This window comes from Eubalaena glacialis, chromosome 13 (genome assembly GCF_028564815.1).
Source record: "Eubalaena glacialis isolate mEubGla1 chromosome 13, mEubGla1.1.hap2.+ XY, whole genome shotgun sequence".
Taxonomy (NCBI): domain Eukaryota; kingdom Metazoa; phylum Chordata; class Mammalia; order Artiodactyla; family Balaenidae; genus Eubalaena; species Eubalaena glacialis.
In genome coordinates this window covers 37976032-37989194 of record NC_083728.1, presented here as the reverse complement: position 1 = coordinate 37989194, position 13163 = coordinate 37976032, and the positions used below count along the sequence as shown (strand labels likewise).

At 41.6% G+C, this 13163-nt stretch overlaps 1 protein-coding gene across 1 annotated transcript; it reads right to left on the bottom strand.

Annotated features, from left to right (window-relative positions):
• Positions 1-687: 687 nt before the first annotated feature.
• Positions 688-12713, bottom strand: PRNP (prion protein (Kanno blood group)). The gene is made up of 3 exons (XM_061208455.1): positions 12521-12713; positions 9765-9863; positions 688-3144 (listed from the first exon to the last, which is right to left on the bottom strand). Exon 3 carries the CDS (start codon positions 3132-3134, stop codon positions 2385-2387), a length of 750 nt encoding a protein of 249 aa, XP_061064438.1. The 5' UTR covers positions 3135-3144; positions 9765-9863; positions 12521-12713; the 3' UTR covers positions 688-2384.
• Between the last annotated feature and the right edge of the window lie 450 nt (positions 12714-13163).

Genomic DNA, 13163 nt, shown 5'->3' with positions numbered 1-13163 from the left:
TTTAATGCAAAGTTGATCCTCTGTTTAGATATTGAAGGATACTGGCATTTGCTAAGGTATTAATAAATATTATGATTTCAACCACTGTCATTTTTTATGATTATTTCCTGCTGTTGGTAAATTACAGATGCAGAAGAAAACCTCTGTGAAGGAAAACTGAGAGCTGGTACTTCACACTTGTGAGGAAGAAAACATATGAAGAATGAGTTGAAACCCTGTGACAAAGGAAAGTGGCCTATTGACCGTACGGTGTTGAATTTCAATCCAAAGAGTGATTGTTACCAGGCCTCACAGTTTATAACCTGAGTTGGTGTTGAGGGCGGGGATGGGCATAAAGTAGATAATTTAGTTTGTTAAGTCTCATCTTAATCAAGAAAATCCTCTATTTCAAAATCCAGGACAGAAAAATGCTTCCAGAATTCAAGGACTGTTTTCCTCTGCTGCAGAAGTGACTTTGCCAGATACTTGTGGAAAAAAATGAAAAGGCAGCAGAGAACAGCTGGCGTGTGACTGGGAGTAAGGCTGAGGCAGGATCAGGAGTGGGTGTGTTAAACATTGGCCACCACAGGAGGTGAATGCGCCACTTTGCTCACATTAACCCCCAAAATGAAGCTGCCAACATGGGGTGCACAATGGTGAAACACAACTGCAAACTTCACGGAAGATGCTCCTTTTAGCTCTTGTTTAATATTAGTCAGATATTAAACACATAAACTTTTAATACAACAAAGCAAGTACATGCAAAGTTACAAATATAGAAAATATAAAGCACATGCGTATTTCAAATACCACTCTGTATTCTTATACAAAACTATTCAGTGCACATTGTAAGCCTAAGGACCACACAAAAGGGTTTCCTTTAAGTGTTATTAAGTATTTAGTACCTTACAAAAACAGGTAATGCATTAGATAGTTCAGATGTTAACCGCTCTAACCGAAATTTCTAAGTTTGTCATATGCAATATATATATATGTATATATATATATAAATTATTTTTTTTTACATAGGATACCCACAAAGTGCAAGCCAGTAATAACAGTGCAGAATAGTAATGTATATCTGCTAGGTGACAATATTGAACAACCCAGGGAATAATTTTACCTTACTTAAATAATGGTAACAGAATTTCTTTTTCCACTTTGAATGGATCATATTCCTACCATCTCTAACCTATTTTTTTTTTTGGAATGCCTCCCTATTCTTTGATTCAAAAGCCAATTCCAGAAACTAAGGACCTAATTCTATTTTTTGACAATTATGAGATAGCAGTAAAGAAATGAAAGCATTTCTTTTCTTTGTACACTAATTGTTTTCTTCATAACATAATCCTCTATATTTGCTGTTACACTCTTACCAGTCCAACACCAGCACTGGCCCAGGAAGGATTCAATCAAATGAATACCGTGTTTTTAATAGCTGCAGTTTCCTCTATGTTAAAATCTCCTGGCTTCATCCAAACAATGTTAAAATCATTCTGCTTTCCAGGTAAACAAACAAAAGAGATTTGCTCTCAGTGTCCAGAAGGTAGTTTAATTAAGGTAACTTAATTATCTATAGTTTATATTACTAAAGAAAAGAATACCACATGAAGGTGCTTTAAACATCCAAAATGGGAGGTTGTCTTCGAGGGCACCTCTCCCATATGTTGGAAATTTTTAGTCTCAGAAGCCTTTCATATTATGTTAGTTATGTTCATTCCCTGTGAAAATGTCCTCTGCCCAGAAGTCTAGTGTTGCATGAATATCCATTCTTGATGCAATAGCTGCTGTGTAACCCGTACTGCAAAATGCAAAACATCCTTACAGTTCTCTGCAGACACAGGACACATGCTTTCCACCGGGTTGAGCCTGGGCCCACAAGCTAAGGATTTCTAGTTTTGTTTTTTGAATGAATATTATGTGGCCTTCTTCCAGATTTGGCAGAAATGCTGTCTGAACAGGGAAATGCAGTCAGGTTTTCCTAAAATGAGGAAATTGCTATAAAATCACTGCTAAGATGGGGCATTAGTGTACTGAGCTCTAGCTGGAGAAGAAGCTGGAGGTATTTAGGCAAAGGTATTTGAAGACTGCTTTGAGAATTGTTTTAGCCTCAATCTGTTGCACTAGACAAAAAATAAGCCTAGATCAACCAATGATTATTTGCTGTTACACTTTTACCAGCTCAGCACTAGCGTTGGCCTATGAAGGATTCAATCAAATGGGGCTTGAATAAATAGCATCTCAGATCTACTCTCCATTTCCCAGTGCTGTAAGGGCCAAGGGTATTAACCTACAGGTGACGAACAGAGAAGCAAGAATGAGACACCACCACTAAAGGGCTGCAGGTAGATATCCCCTCTCCCAACCTGGTGAAGATTAAGATGATGAAAACAGGAAGGCCTTCCTCATCCCACTATGAGGAAAATGAGCAAAGAGATGAGGAGGATCACAGGAGGGGAGGAGAAGAGGATCACACTTGCTCCTCTTTGGTAATAAGCCTGGTATTCTCTCTGGTACTGGGTGATGCACATTTGCTCCACCACACGCTCCATCATCTTGATGTCCGTCTCAGTGAAGTTTTCCCCCTTGGTGGTGGTGGTAGTGACCGTGTGCTGCTTGACTGTGATGTTGACGCAGTCATGCACAAAGCTGTTCTGGCTGTTATACTGATCCACTGGCCTGTAGTATACCTGGCTGGGGTAACGGTACATGTTTTCACGATAGTAACGGTCCTCATAGTCACTGCCAAAATGTATAAGGGGCCTGCTCATGGCACTCCCCAGCATGTAGCCGCCAAGGCCCCCTACTACCGCCCCGGCTGCAGCAGCTCCTGCCACATGCTTCATGTTGGTTTTCGGCTTACTGGGTTTCCACTGATTGTGGGTGCCACCACCTTGACCCCAGCCTCCGCCACCATGGGGCTGACCCCAGCCACCACCGTGGGGCTGACCCCAGCCACCACCGTGGGGCTGACCCCAGCCTCCCCCTCCCTGGGGTGGATAGCGGTTGCCTCCAGGACTGCCCTGTCCTGGGTATCGGCTCCCCCCAGTGTTCCATCCTCCTCCAGGCTTTGGTCGCTTCTTGCAGAGGCCCATGTCACTGCACGTGGCCACAAAGAGAACCAGGATCCAATTGGCTATGTGGCTTTTCACCATGATGACTTATCTGCAAAATAAAGAGGGTGTCAGCGTTGTGTGTTTATGTTGAAAACACTTAACGTCTGCAGCATAATGACTGACTGCATAGCAGTGGCAACAGCTATAAATGTTCTTGGTCATAAATGTTCTTCACATTCCATGTCTGTTTTGCAACACTTACAGCAAAAGTAATTGTAGGTAAAGGGTTAACACAGCTCTTTCTCTTTCTCTCAGGACAAATTTGACCTTAAGATAATTTCTGGCTCTGTTTCCTAGAAACTTGATAAAGGTGGAATGCCAGCAACATTGCTTATGATAAAAATAACCTCTGGTTGATACATTGTATCTAAACTGGAAGAAACTATAAACACCTTGTAGGTTTGCCATAGCTTTGAGCTTCTCTGAAGTAGTGATTTGGGCTGTTATGAGGGATATGAGCTCCTGGAACCTCCCGAGACCCTGGCATGGCCCCTATGGAAGTGATTCTAATGTCCAGTTAGGAACACCCCCAGGTAGGTGCTGAAATCATTAAATCACTTTCTAAATAGCTGGCTCATGTCCTCTTTCCTCGAGCAGGAATGTAAGCAGGAAATGTCTCTTTTGTTCGCTGATGTCTCCTCAGGGCCTGGCGCAGAGCGTATACACCTATTGTGTATACCTGTTAAGTGAAGGAATTAATATCCTCTGAACATATAAATGCCAACAAGAATTTCCTCAAAGAAATTCTCAATACAATAAATTTTTGGAAACAGGAAATGTGCAAGATTCTGCAAGCCCACCTATAAATTCATTTTTCTCTCTATAGACAAACAAATGGGGCTGTTCAAAATGGGGTAAGGAAGGCTGTGTTCACAAGATTTGCAGTCACTCACTCACTGAATGAGTCTTAGTTCAGCATTTAATGGTTCGTGAGTGACTTATTTTCTCCTAATTTTTGGTAGAAAAGACACATATCTTATATGAAAGGGCTAGCACAGCTTAGGAATAAACAAAGTATCCTGCATGATAACTTATGAACCTTTGCAGAATGTACATTCATCAATTAAAAACCTCCTTTCCGATTGAAGATATCATTTACCCTGGGTGCTTGGTTCCAAGGGCAGAGATTAAAGACATATAGTAGAATGATCATTAAACAGTTTCTACTGTACCCCATGTCGAACCATATGCTCCAAAATACCATGTGCCACAAAACCAAAAATGGCATACGTTGTAATGTTGATAGTAGTCTTATCCCCAGCACTGGGACATCTTCAAATAAAAATGGCATCTAATATTATAAAATTATTTTTCATAACCTTCAGAACTAAAGACTAAATTGGATAATATTCAGAGGAAGAATGATTAAACAAATAAATGAATTAACATCCTGTTTACGTTTCTACTATCATTATTGAAATGTCTTGGTGTAAATAAAAATATATTTGAAAGTTATAAGCCCAGTTAAACTGCTCAGAATATGCCAATTAGGATTTTTGGAGGCTCTTTTGTGTAAGGTCAGAGGGACAGGGTCCTGGGATATGCTGACTGGCCTCAATCTCGCATCCACATCTCCTGGCACTCAATCTTCTGCAGGTCTGCTTCCCTGATCTATTCTCCATTTGCTAATGGGGCTCAGCTCTTGGCTTCCATGCTGCTCACAATTCTGCTCAAACACCTCAGGGAATTGAACAAGGGGATTATCACCTTCTGGAAAGCTTGGTGTTTGACATGAAGATGAAAGACTGGAAGAATCGAGGTGGCACCCAGATTTCTGGATTGGGCAATTGTGTGGACAGAACACGGAAGGTGGAGCAAGTCTGGAGGGAGACAAATGTGGTGTGTGGCTTTGGCAATGCCATTATCAAGCTACAATGCCATTATCAAGCTGCCTACTGGGACAAGAGATACCAGTAGGCAGTTAGCTTGGTGAGTCTGGAGCTGAAGAATGACCATGGACTGGAGATACAGGCAATAGGGCATAAGGGCCATGGGCATATGTTGCTGATCAGTACCTTAAAACTGAATATTAAAGCTGGATGATCATAAACTATATTAAGACAAGATCATTTTAAAATCAGTTGAGAACAACAATAGCAACATTTAATTATAAAAAGCATAAAAAATAACAACTACAGTTTGAAGCAGAGAATCATTTCTAAGGATAAGGACTCAAAACTTAATGAGACCTTGGAGAATCTCTTTCTGTTTGTGATAAAATAAGGAAGATCTTATATTATTTAATCCAAACTTCTCACTCTACAAATTAGGCCACCAAGATTCAGAAAAGTCAAGTGACATATCTGTGATTACAGTGTTAATTAGTGAAATTGCTAGAAATAGAGACTAGGTTTCTGAATGTCTGGCTGTGCTATGACACTTCATATAAGATGCTCTCAGAGAACGGTCAGGTTGTGGCCTAACACTCTGGCACATTTCAAGACATTAAGTATTTGACAACAGTCAGTACCTATTTATCACTAAGAAAAATACTCTTAGTAGACTAGGAATAGGAGGTAACTTCCTTAACTTAATAAAGATTATATAACTAAAACAGCAAACACAATAAGTAAGTTTTGAATGTAGTCCCTTTAAGATCAGAAACAAGACAAGGATGTCCACTGCCACAGGACTGGAAGTCCTTCCAATGCCATATGCAAAGACAAAGAAGTAACTGGTGCAAGAACTCCAAGGAAAGAGCTCCAGCTGACATTATGTGGAATTAATGTGATCATAAACATAGAAAATTCAACAGACTCAACAGAGGTAACACGAGACAACTGGAGTTCAGCAAGGCTGTGGGATACAAGATTGGCCTACAAAAATCAGCAGCATTTCTCTACACCAGCAATAATCAACTAGAAAAAAATTAATAAGATAGTAATAATTTCAACCCAAACTATAAAGTATCTAGGATTGACTTAAGACTGGGGAAAAAAAAATTGAACATTAGTAAAGAACAAAGAAGATGATCTGTAAACATGGAAAGGTCTTGGTTGGAACAACTTAGTACTATAAAGATGTCAATTACCCCCAAATGAACTTATAATAATAAAATGACAATCAAAATTCCACCTGGATTTTTTGAGGAATTCAATAAACCCACAAGGGGTAAGAAATGTCCACGGGTAGCAAACTCAACCTTAAAAAAGAAGAGAAAAGAGGAGAGAATCTACTGTCATCAGACATTAAATCCTATTACAAAGCCATAGTAATAAATGTAATAAATATGGTAACAGTCTAGAAACGGACCTACAGATCAAAGGAAGCAGACTAGCAAGTTCAGATATAAACCCATGTGTATATTCTTTAGTATGAACCTGATAAATGATAAATCGGATACCACAAATCAATGGAGAAAGAAAGGTTTGTTTAGCAGATGCTTCTGGGAAACTGGAGGAAAATAAAACTAGGACCCTAACACCACATGCAAAAGCAGACTCTAGAGACCTAACTGTGAAAGGTAGAAGTTTTATGAATTAAAAATCTTTGTGGGATGGATTGCCTTTCTATTAAATTATAAAAACAGATGTTAGAATCAATGCATTAAACAAATATTTATGGAACAGCTAGTACATGCCAGTTTTTAAAGAAATAGAAAACCTGACGATAAACCATAGGAGAAATGGAGAAAAAAGTTACTGTACAATAGCCATTGATTAGCTTAACAAATATTTGTTGTCATCTAAGGGTCTAGCATTGTGCTGTGGCTGAGGACACAGTGGTGAGTAAGATGTTTAGTTTGTGGGTTCAAGGACTAAAGAAGATAAGTGTCTGGAACCTGAAAGACAGTGGGAAGCCATTAAAGGGTCTTAGGAGAATAACATCACAGGATCTTTTTCCTTTTTTTTAACAAAGTTTGCCCTGACTGTTGTGTAAGGAGAAAATTTGGGGGGCAAGAAAAGAAATGGTGAGACGACTTATAAAACGATTGAAGGAAGATGGTGGTGTGGCCTGGGACTGTGCCAATGCAGTTGAGGAGCTGTGAAAAAATGGGATGTATTTTGCAGAAAGAACCAATTAAGCAGATAGAGTGGATGGAGGAGTGAGAGTTGATCAGGTTTGTGGCTTTCATAGCCAGGCAGATGGTGGTGATGCCATCTATTGAAATAGAGGAAACTGATGGAGGGCCATGCTTGTGAGAGAAAATAAAGTTTTAGTTTGGACATATTAACTTTGCTACATCTGTGAGCCATTCAAGTGGGAGTATCAATTCAGGCAGTTGTTGTAAGAATCTGGAACTCAGTAGAGATAAACATTTGGGCAGCTTCACCTGAGAAGTGCTGTTAATAGCCAAGTGAATAAAGGATCGAGATTCAAACTCCAGTATTCTAAGTGAAGGGCTCACACTCTTAGCTATCCAACCTCCAGCAACATGGGTGCCAAAATCCAAAAGAAAATACCACCAAGCTGATTTTGATAGTTTAGTAAAAGAAGAATACACTGTGACCAATAAGGATTATTTAGGAATACAAGGATGGCTTAAAATCACGAAATCAATTAACCTATTAGTAGGTTAAGGAGAAAAAAACACAAAGGTTCTCTGATGTTGAAAAGTTTTCAATTAAAATCTACATACATTCCTGATTTTTTAAGGTTAAGCTGTTGACAAAATTTCCATAGAACTAGAAAGTAATCCCTTTCCATCATCAAGAACAGCTATCACAGACACACAGCCCACACCCTACCTTAACTGAAAGAGGAAAGGCATTCTCCTTAATATAATGAACAAGACAAGAATGCAAGCAATTGCTGCTATTTTAGACTGTTATGGAGGTTCTAGCCTGGTATGATTTTCTTTTTTAAAAAATTTGTTTATTTTATTTTTGGCTGTGTTGGGCCTTCATTGCGGTGCGCGGGCTTCTCATTGCGGTAGCTTCTCTTGCTGTGGAGCACGGGCTCTAGGTGCGCGGGCTTCAGTAGCTGTGGCACATGGGCTTCAGTAGTTGTGGCTTGCAGGTTCTAGAGCTCAGGCTCAGTAGTTGTGGCACACGGGCTTAGTTGCTCCACGGCATGTGGGAGCTTCCTGGACCAGGGGTCGAACCCGTGTCCCCTGCACTGGCAGGCAGATTCTTAACCACTGCGCCACCAGGGAAGTCCCAGGTATGATTTTCTATCTGGAAAATCCAGGAAAATCATCCAAAACTGTGTCCTAGAATAAATAAGTGAGCTTATTAAGGTGGCAGTTTTTGAAATCAACATATAGAAAAGAGTGAATACTCAAATCAGTTGTAATTATTTAGAATATTTAGTGTGAAAAAAAAATCCCACTCAGAGTGACAACAAAATATTCAAAATATCTAAGATTTAACCTAAAAATAAATAGACCTTTTAGGAAGAAAGCTGGAAGACCGGAAAAAAAGAGAAAGACAATGTTTTTGGTTGGGAAAATCAAGACTGAAAGATACCAATTCACCTCCAAATAATCATAAAGTCAACGCAATTTCAGTCCTAATTTAAAGAGGATTTTAAAGAATATGATGAAACGATACTCAAAATTAAGAAGACTAAAGAAATTATTGAACAGGAAGAAAATCTAGGGTATACTTGGCCTGCCAGGTACCAGAAGGCATTGCAAAACTAAAATAAATAAGATCATGTGGTATTAGTGCATGAGCAGAATGGCAGAGCGATGGAACTAGAGAGAAGGAACAAAAAAAGATCCATATATTATCCCATTCATCCTATTCCCATGGGGAATACATGGGACTGAGCATCAGAGCCAGGAGGAACTTGTCCAGTGGTCATGTGCCAGGGGCCAAACTTCTGATACTTAAAACATGTTACACCCTTGACACTTAATTGGTTAAATTTGGAACTGGCACCAAATAGTCCCCCTACCCCCCACTGCCCCGGAAGAATTTCCTGTCTTTCCTGAGCTAAGTGGAACTCATGTGTCATATTTTTATCTTTTGAGGTCACTGCCCCTTAAAGAGCCTAATGCAAGCTACTCAAAATTTTACAAACCGCTCTGGGGTGGGGGTTTTTCACTGGCACTGAGGCCTAGCCCTGGACTGAATAGGGCAAAGGGCCCGAACCTGATCCATCCTCAGAATTATGTGAACAGCTTGAAAAAAAAGCAACATTGCTAGAGCCTACCCCATACCCCAGGAGAATACGGTTAGAAGAAAAAGGATGAACAAACAGAAAAAATTCTCCCAAATGTAAGAATTGCTACACATGCTATTCATTCAAGGATTATTTTGCTACAGCCATCACAGCTTTAGATACAGGCATGTTTTGAATGTTTCACATGGAGCAGTTCACAGCTGATAAACTGGCTGCCTTGGAAGAGGAAATAAGATCCAAAAAGAGAGAATGGAATAGGTAAATTAAAACTACAGCTTAGAAAAACTGTCACCTCATAAAACCTTTTGTCAGTGTTAATTTGGTGCAGAAATGTTTGTAATGTTACTGCTTTTATTATACTATTTTTAAAATGGTTGCTTCCTTACATAACTCAGAATGATTCTAGAGAAAGCCCTTTCCCTGCAAAATCAAGATGATTTTACAAGAAAGGATGATATAATAGGTGTGGGTTACATATACAGATCCAAGTTGCCTCCAGAGCAAGGATTTGTGATCACAGCCTTTCGAGGCCCTTATCTTCTGTGACAGTTGGGAACTTTCAACCATCACAAGACCAAAGGGATTCCACAGGGTACGTACATCTGCTTTGGCTCAGCTAAGTTGGATTTGTGTCCCTGGGAAGACAGAATGCTTCGGCTTGGCTGAAACTGTTCAGTTTTCAAATATATTCAGGAGTCCCTAAAAAAAAAAAAAAAAAAAACAGAAAAGAAAAAACTAGAATTGATAAATAAATCTAAGAACTGATTCTTTAAAAGAAAAACCCAATATATAAATTACTAAACCACTAATAAATCTACTCAAGGAAAAAAATGAGATAATATTTGAAAAAAAGAAATGAGGTCGGTTCAAAAACGCAGCAGCAAACATGACATTGAGCTCTCCCTCTCCCACACACAGAAAGCTGTGGGTACATTTCCTTAAAAAAATGAACTATGAACTATTTTAAAGATTATGTTATTTAGAAAAGCAATATATCAACAAAAAAAGAAAATTAAAATAACCTGTATTTCTATTAAAACTTCATTTTTATTCAGATTTTTTACATATACATTAATAAACTGCATCTGAGTAAGTAGATGCAGTTTAGTAATCTGTACTTTGACTTGTCAGTTTTTTCCAATATATCACAGACAGGCTCCAAAATCATGACTTTTGATGGTTACACAATGTTCCTTTCAGTTAATGTGTCATGATTTTCTTAGCTGCTGCCCTACTGTTATACACTTAGGTTGCTTCTCCGTCGGGTCTAATTTTAGATCATTCTGAATGTGTGTGCATATGGCTTTTTTTTTTTCCTTTCCTGTTGTTTCTTCCATTGCAAGTAAATTCCCAGGAGTGGGGTTTCTGGGTCTTGGCTTAAATGCATCACCAGATTGCTTTTCACAAATTTCATACAGATTCACAATGTCCCCAGTGCAGTGTGACTAGGAAAAGAATAAAGATATACATACCAAAGGTCAGTTTTACACAAACAGTTAATCTTGGCAAACTCCTTCACTAGGTATAATTTCCTCTAGTTTATGAATGGACAAAAGGAGGATGAGGAAATTAGGTAACTGGTCCCAAGCTGTGAAATGATTAGTTGCAGAGCCATCTTTCTAACCCCAAAGCCCTGTCTCCTCCCAGGATAACTGAATATGCAAATTTCTAGGCAACCTTCCAGCAGTGGTTGCTGTTACTGTTGTTTTTGCTAATAGTTGCAAAATGATAATCCAGACTTACTTTAATTTGCATTTTATTCTATAAACGATTCATCATTTCACCGTTTATCTTTTATAATCTCGATATTTTCCTTTCACAAGTATGAAAAATTTGTGTCAGATAAAAACCATATACAAATCACATCCTAGCTCTGCTTTCTTTCCCTTTCTGGTTAGTTTTTTTTCATTGTAAGAGCTCCTCAGTGTTTGGGTAGGTAAAATTGTTCCTTTTCATTGGTGATTTTTTTTTTTCTTCTTCAAATCTGAGAGAGTTGTTGATTTTTCCAGAGGTCTGACATTTTTATTCAATTTTCTATTCCTATTTTTTCTGATAATTTGATTTGTGAAAATCTTTAATTCTATTCTATCTGGATTTTTTTTGCAAGGAAAACGGAAACACTTCAAATGCTCAGCATGCCGGGAACTGCTTATTAAACCGTGATTGCTCTAAGTACAGGAAAATAACTCGGCCATGAGATGAGGATAATCATGATCAGGGAGGTGAAACTGCATTGTGTTGTGTATGAATCTGGAGAAGAGGAAACTGAAAAACAGAAGGCAGTGGCTTTGAGATGGTGAGGGTGGATGTGATGGTGGTGGGCTTATGATTTCAAAAAATCTATTTGCTACTGCTGATACAAATAGAAAAGGGCAAAAACGAAAAAGGACTGCAAAAATGGACTTCTCCCCGTTGTTTAATAATCAAACGTGAAGGTGCCACCCATACTAGCGGAGGAATGTGGTTCTCCGAGGGGCGCTGCCCGGCCCTGATCCCCGCTCTCGGAGTCCCCCTGACGGTCGAGTTCTCTCCTTCCAGAGGGACAGTCGAGACAGCGAAAAGCAAAGCCTGTGGGTCCACCACACCTGAGCTCGCAGGAGACACTCTGCCGCCGGGACCTGGACGTCTCAGGCCCGGGAGTGAGGGCGGGGTCGCCCCAAGACTCCGCCCGCCGAGGCCGGAAGCCCAGCTCACGCCAGCCTGTGCCGGTCCCCGGGGGTGGCAGAGACCCGGCCGCGTGATGGCAGGCAGGGCCCCCTCTAGGGAGGAGGTCGGCGGCGGCGGCTGGGGGGGCCCCCAGACGCCCCGGGACTCCTCCCCGCCGAGGCCCTGGCCCCGGGTGGGCGCCCGCGTCCCCTCTGGGCATCGGGAGGGCCCGGACCCGCGCCTCTCCCTGGTCCTCCTCGCTGAGCGCCCCAGCGGAGCCACTTTGCGGCCCTCGTTGGGTTCCCCGCGCCCATTCCCCGGACCTGTGGCCCCCTTGCCGGCGCTACTCGCCCATCCCACTCCCGCCGTGGACGTGCGTGGGAGGGGGCCAGACTCCTCGACACTACCCACATCCCTCCAGAGGGGCCCCGGCCAGCCGCGGCCCCCTCCCCCATTCCGAGTAAATGGAGCTCGCCTAACCAGGAGGGCAAAACCAAGCCACGGCGTCAGAAAACCAACGAGCACGCTAGGTAGGCCTGACTAGTTGCGAGCCCGCCGGAAGCCCCCCGCCCTCCTCACTGTCAAGGTCGGCCTCCCACCCGGACCCGGCCGTGCGCCCTCGCGTCTCGGCCCCAAGGCAGGGGTTCTGACTGCCGGCCTCTGCGCCCACGGCCCCAGCTGGGAGGTTAAAGGGCGATGCGGCTGTTTACCTGCCTCTGCGGGAGAGAAGAAGCTCGCAGCTCGGCGGCTGTCAACGACTGGCGGCGAGGGCCGGCGTCAGCGCGGGGCAGAGGAGGAGATGCGGGGGTGGGGCGGGGAGGCGGCAGCCCGCGCCCAGGGTTTACGCGCAGAGGCTTAGCCCTGCCAAGCAGGCCCCGGGAATCTGAGTCCCTGGGAAAAACGAGTTGGGATTTGCTTAGACGCTTGCGTCAACTAATATCGCCTCCCCGGCTGGCTCGTCACTCCTTGAAGTTGCTTATTGACTATACAAATCATCTTTAAAGGAAAATTCGGCCCAAAGCCCCAGCTCCATGTTACATAATGGAGAACTCGAGAAATTGAAAGATTAGGGAATGAGAAAGCAATTTCTGGAACTTTGGTAACCAGAAATTTCTAAAGAGGAAAAAAATTCTGCTGCCCTGGATTGAGCCCAGTTTGTGAATTTACACATATATCCTTAAAATTTGAGGCCTAGAAAGGACATTAGCCATCACCTGTTCCTTCATTTACTCAGTTCCTGCTCATTATATGCAAAAGAGATGATTTAGATTATGATATTCACAAATGAGGAAAATGCCCTCCATATAACAAGTCCACTCTGGACATTACCTGAGATTTCTTGTATAAAACATT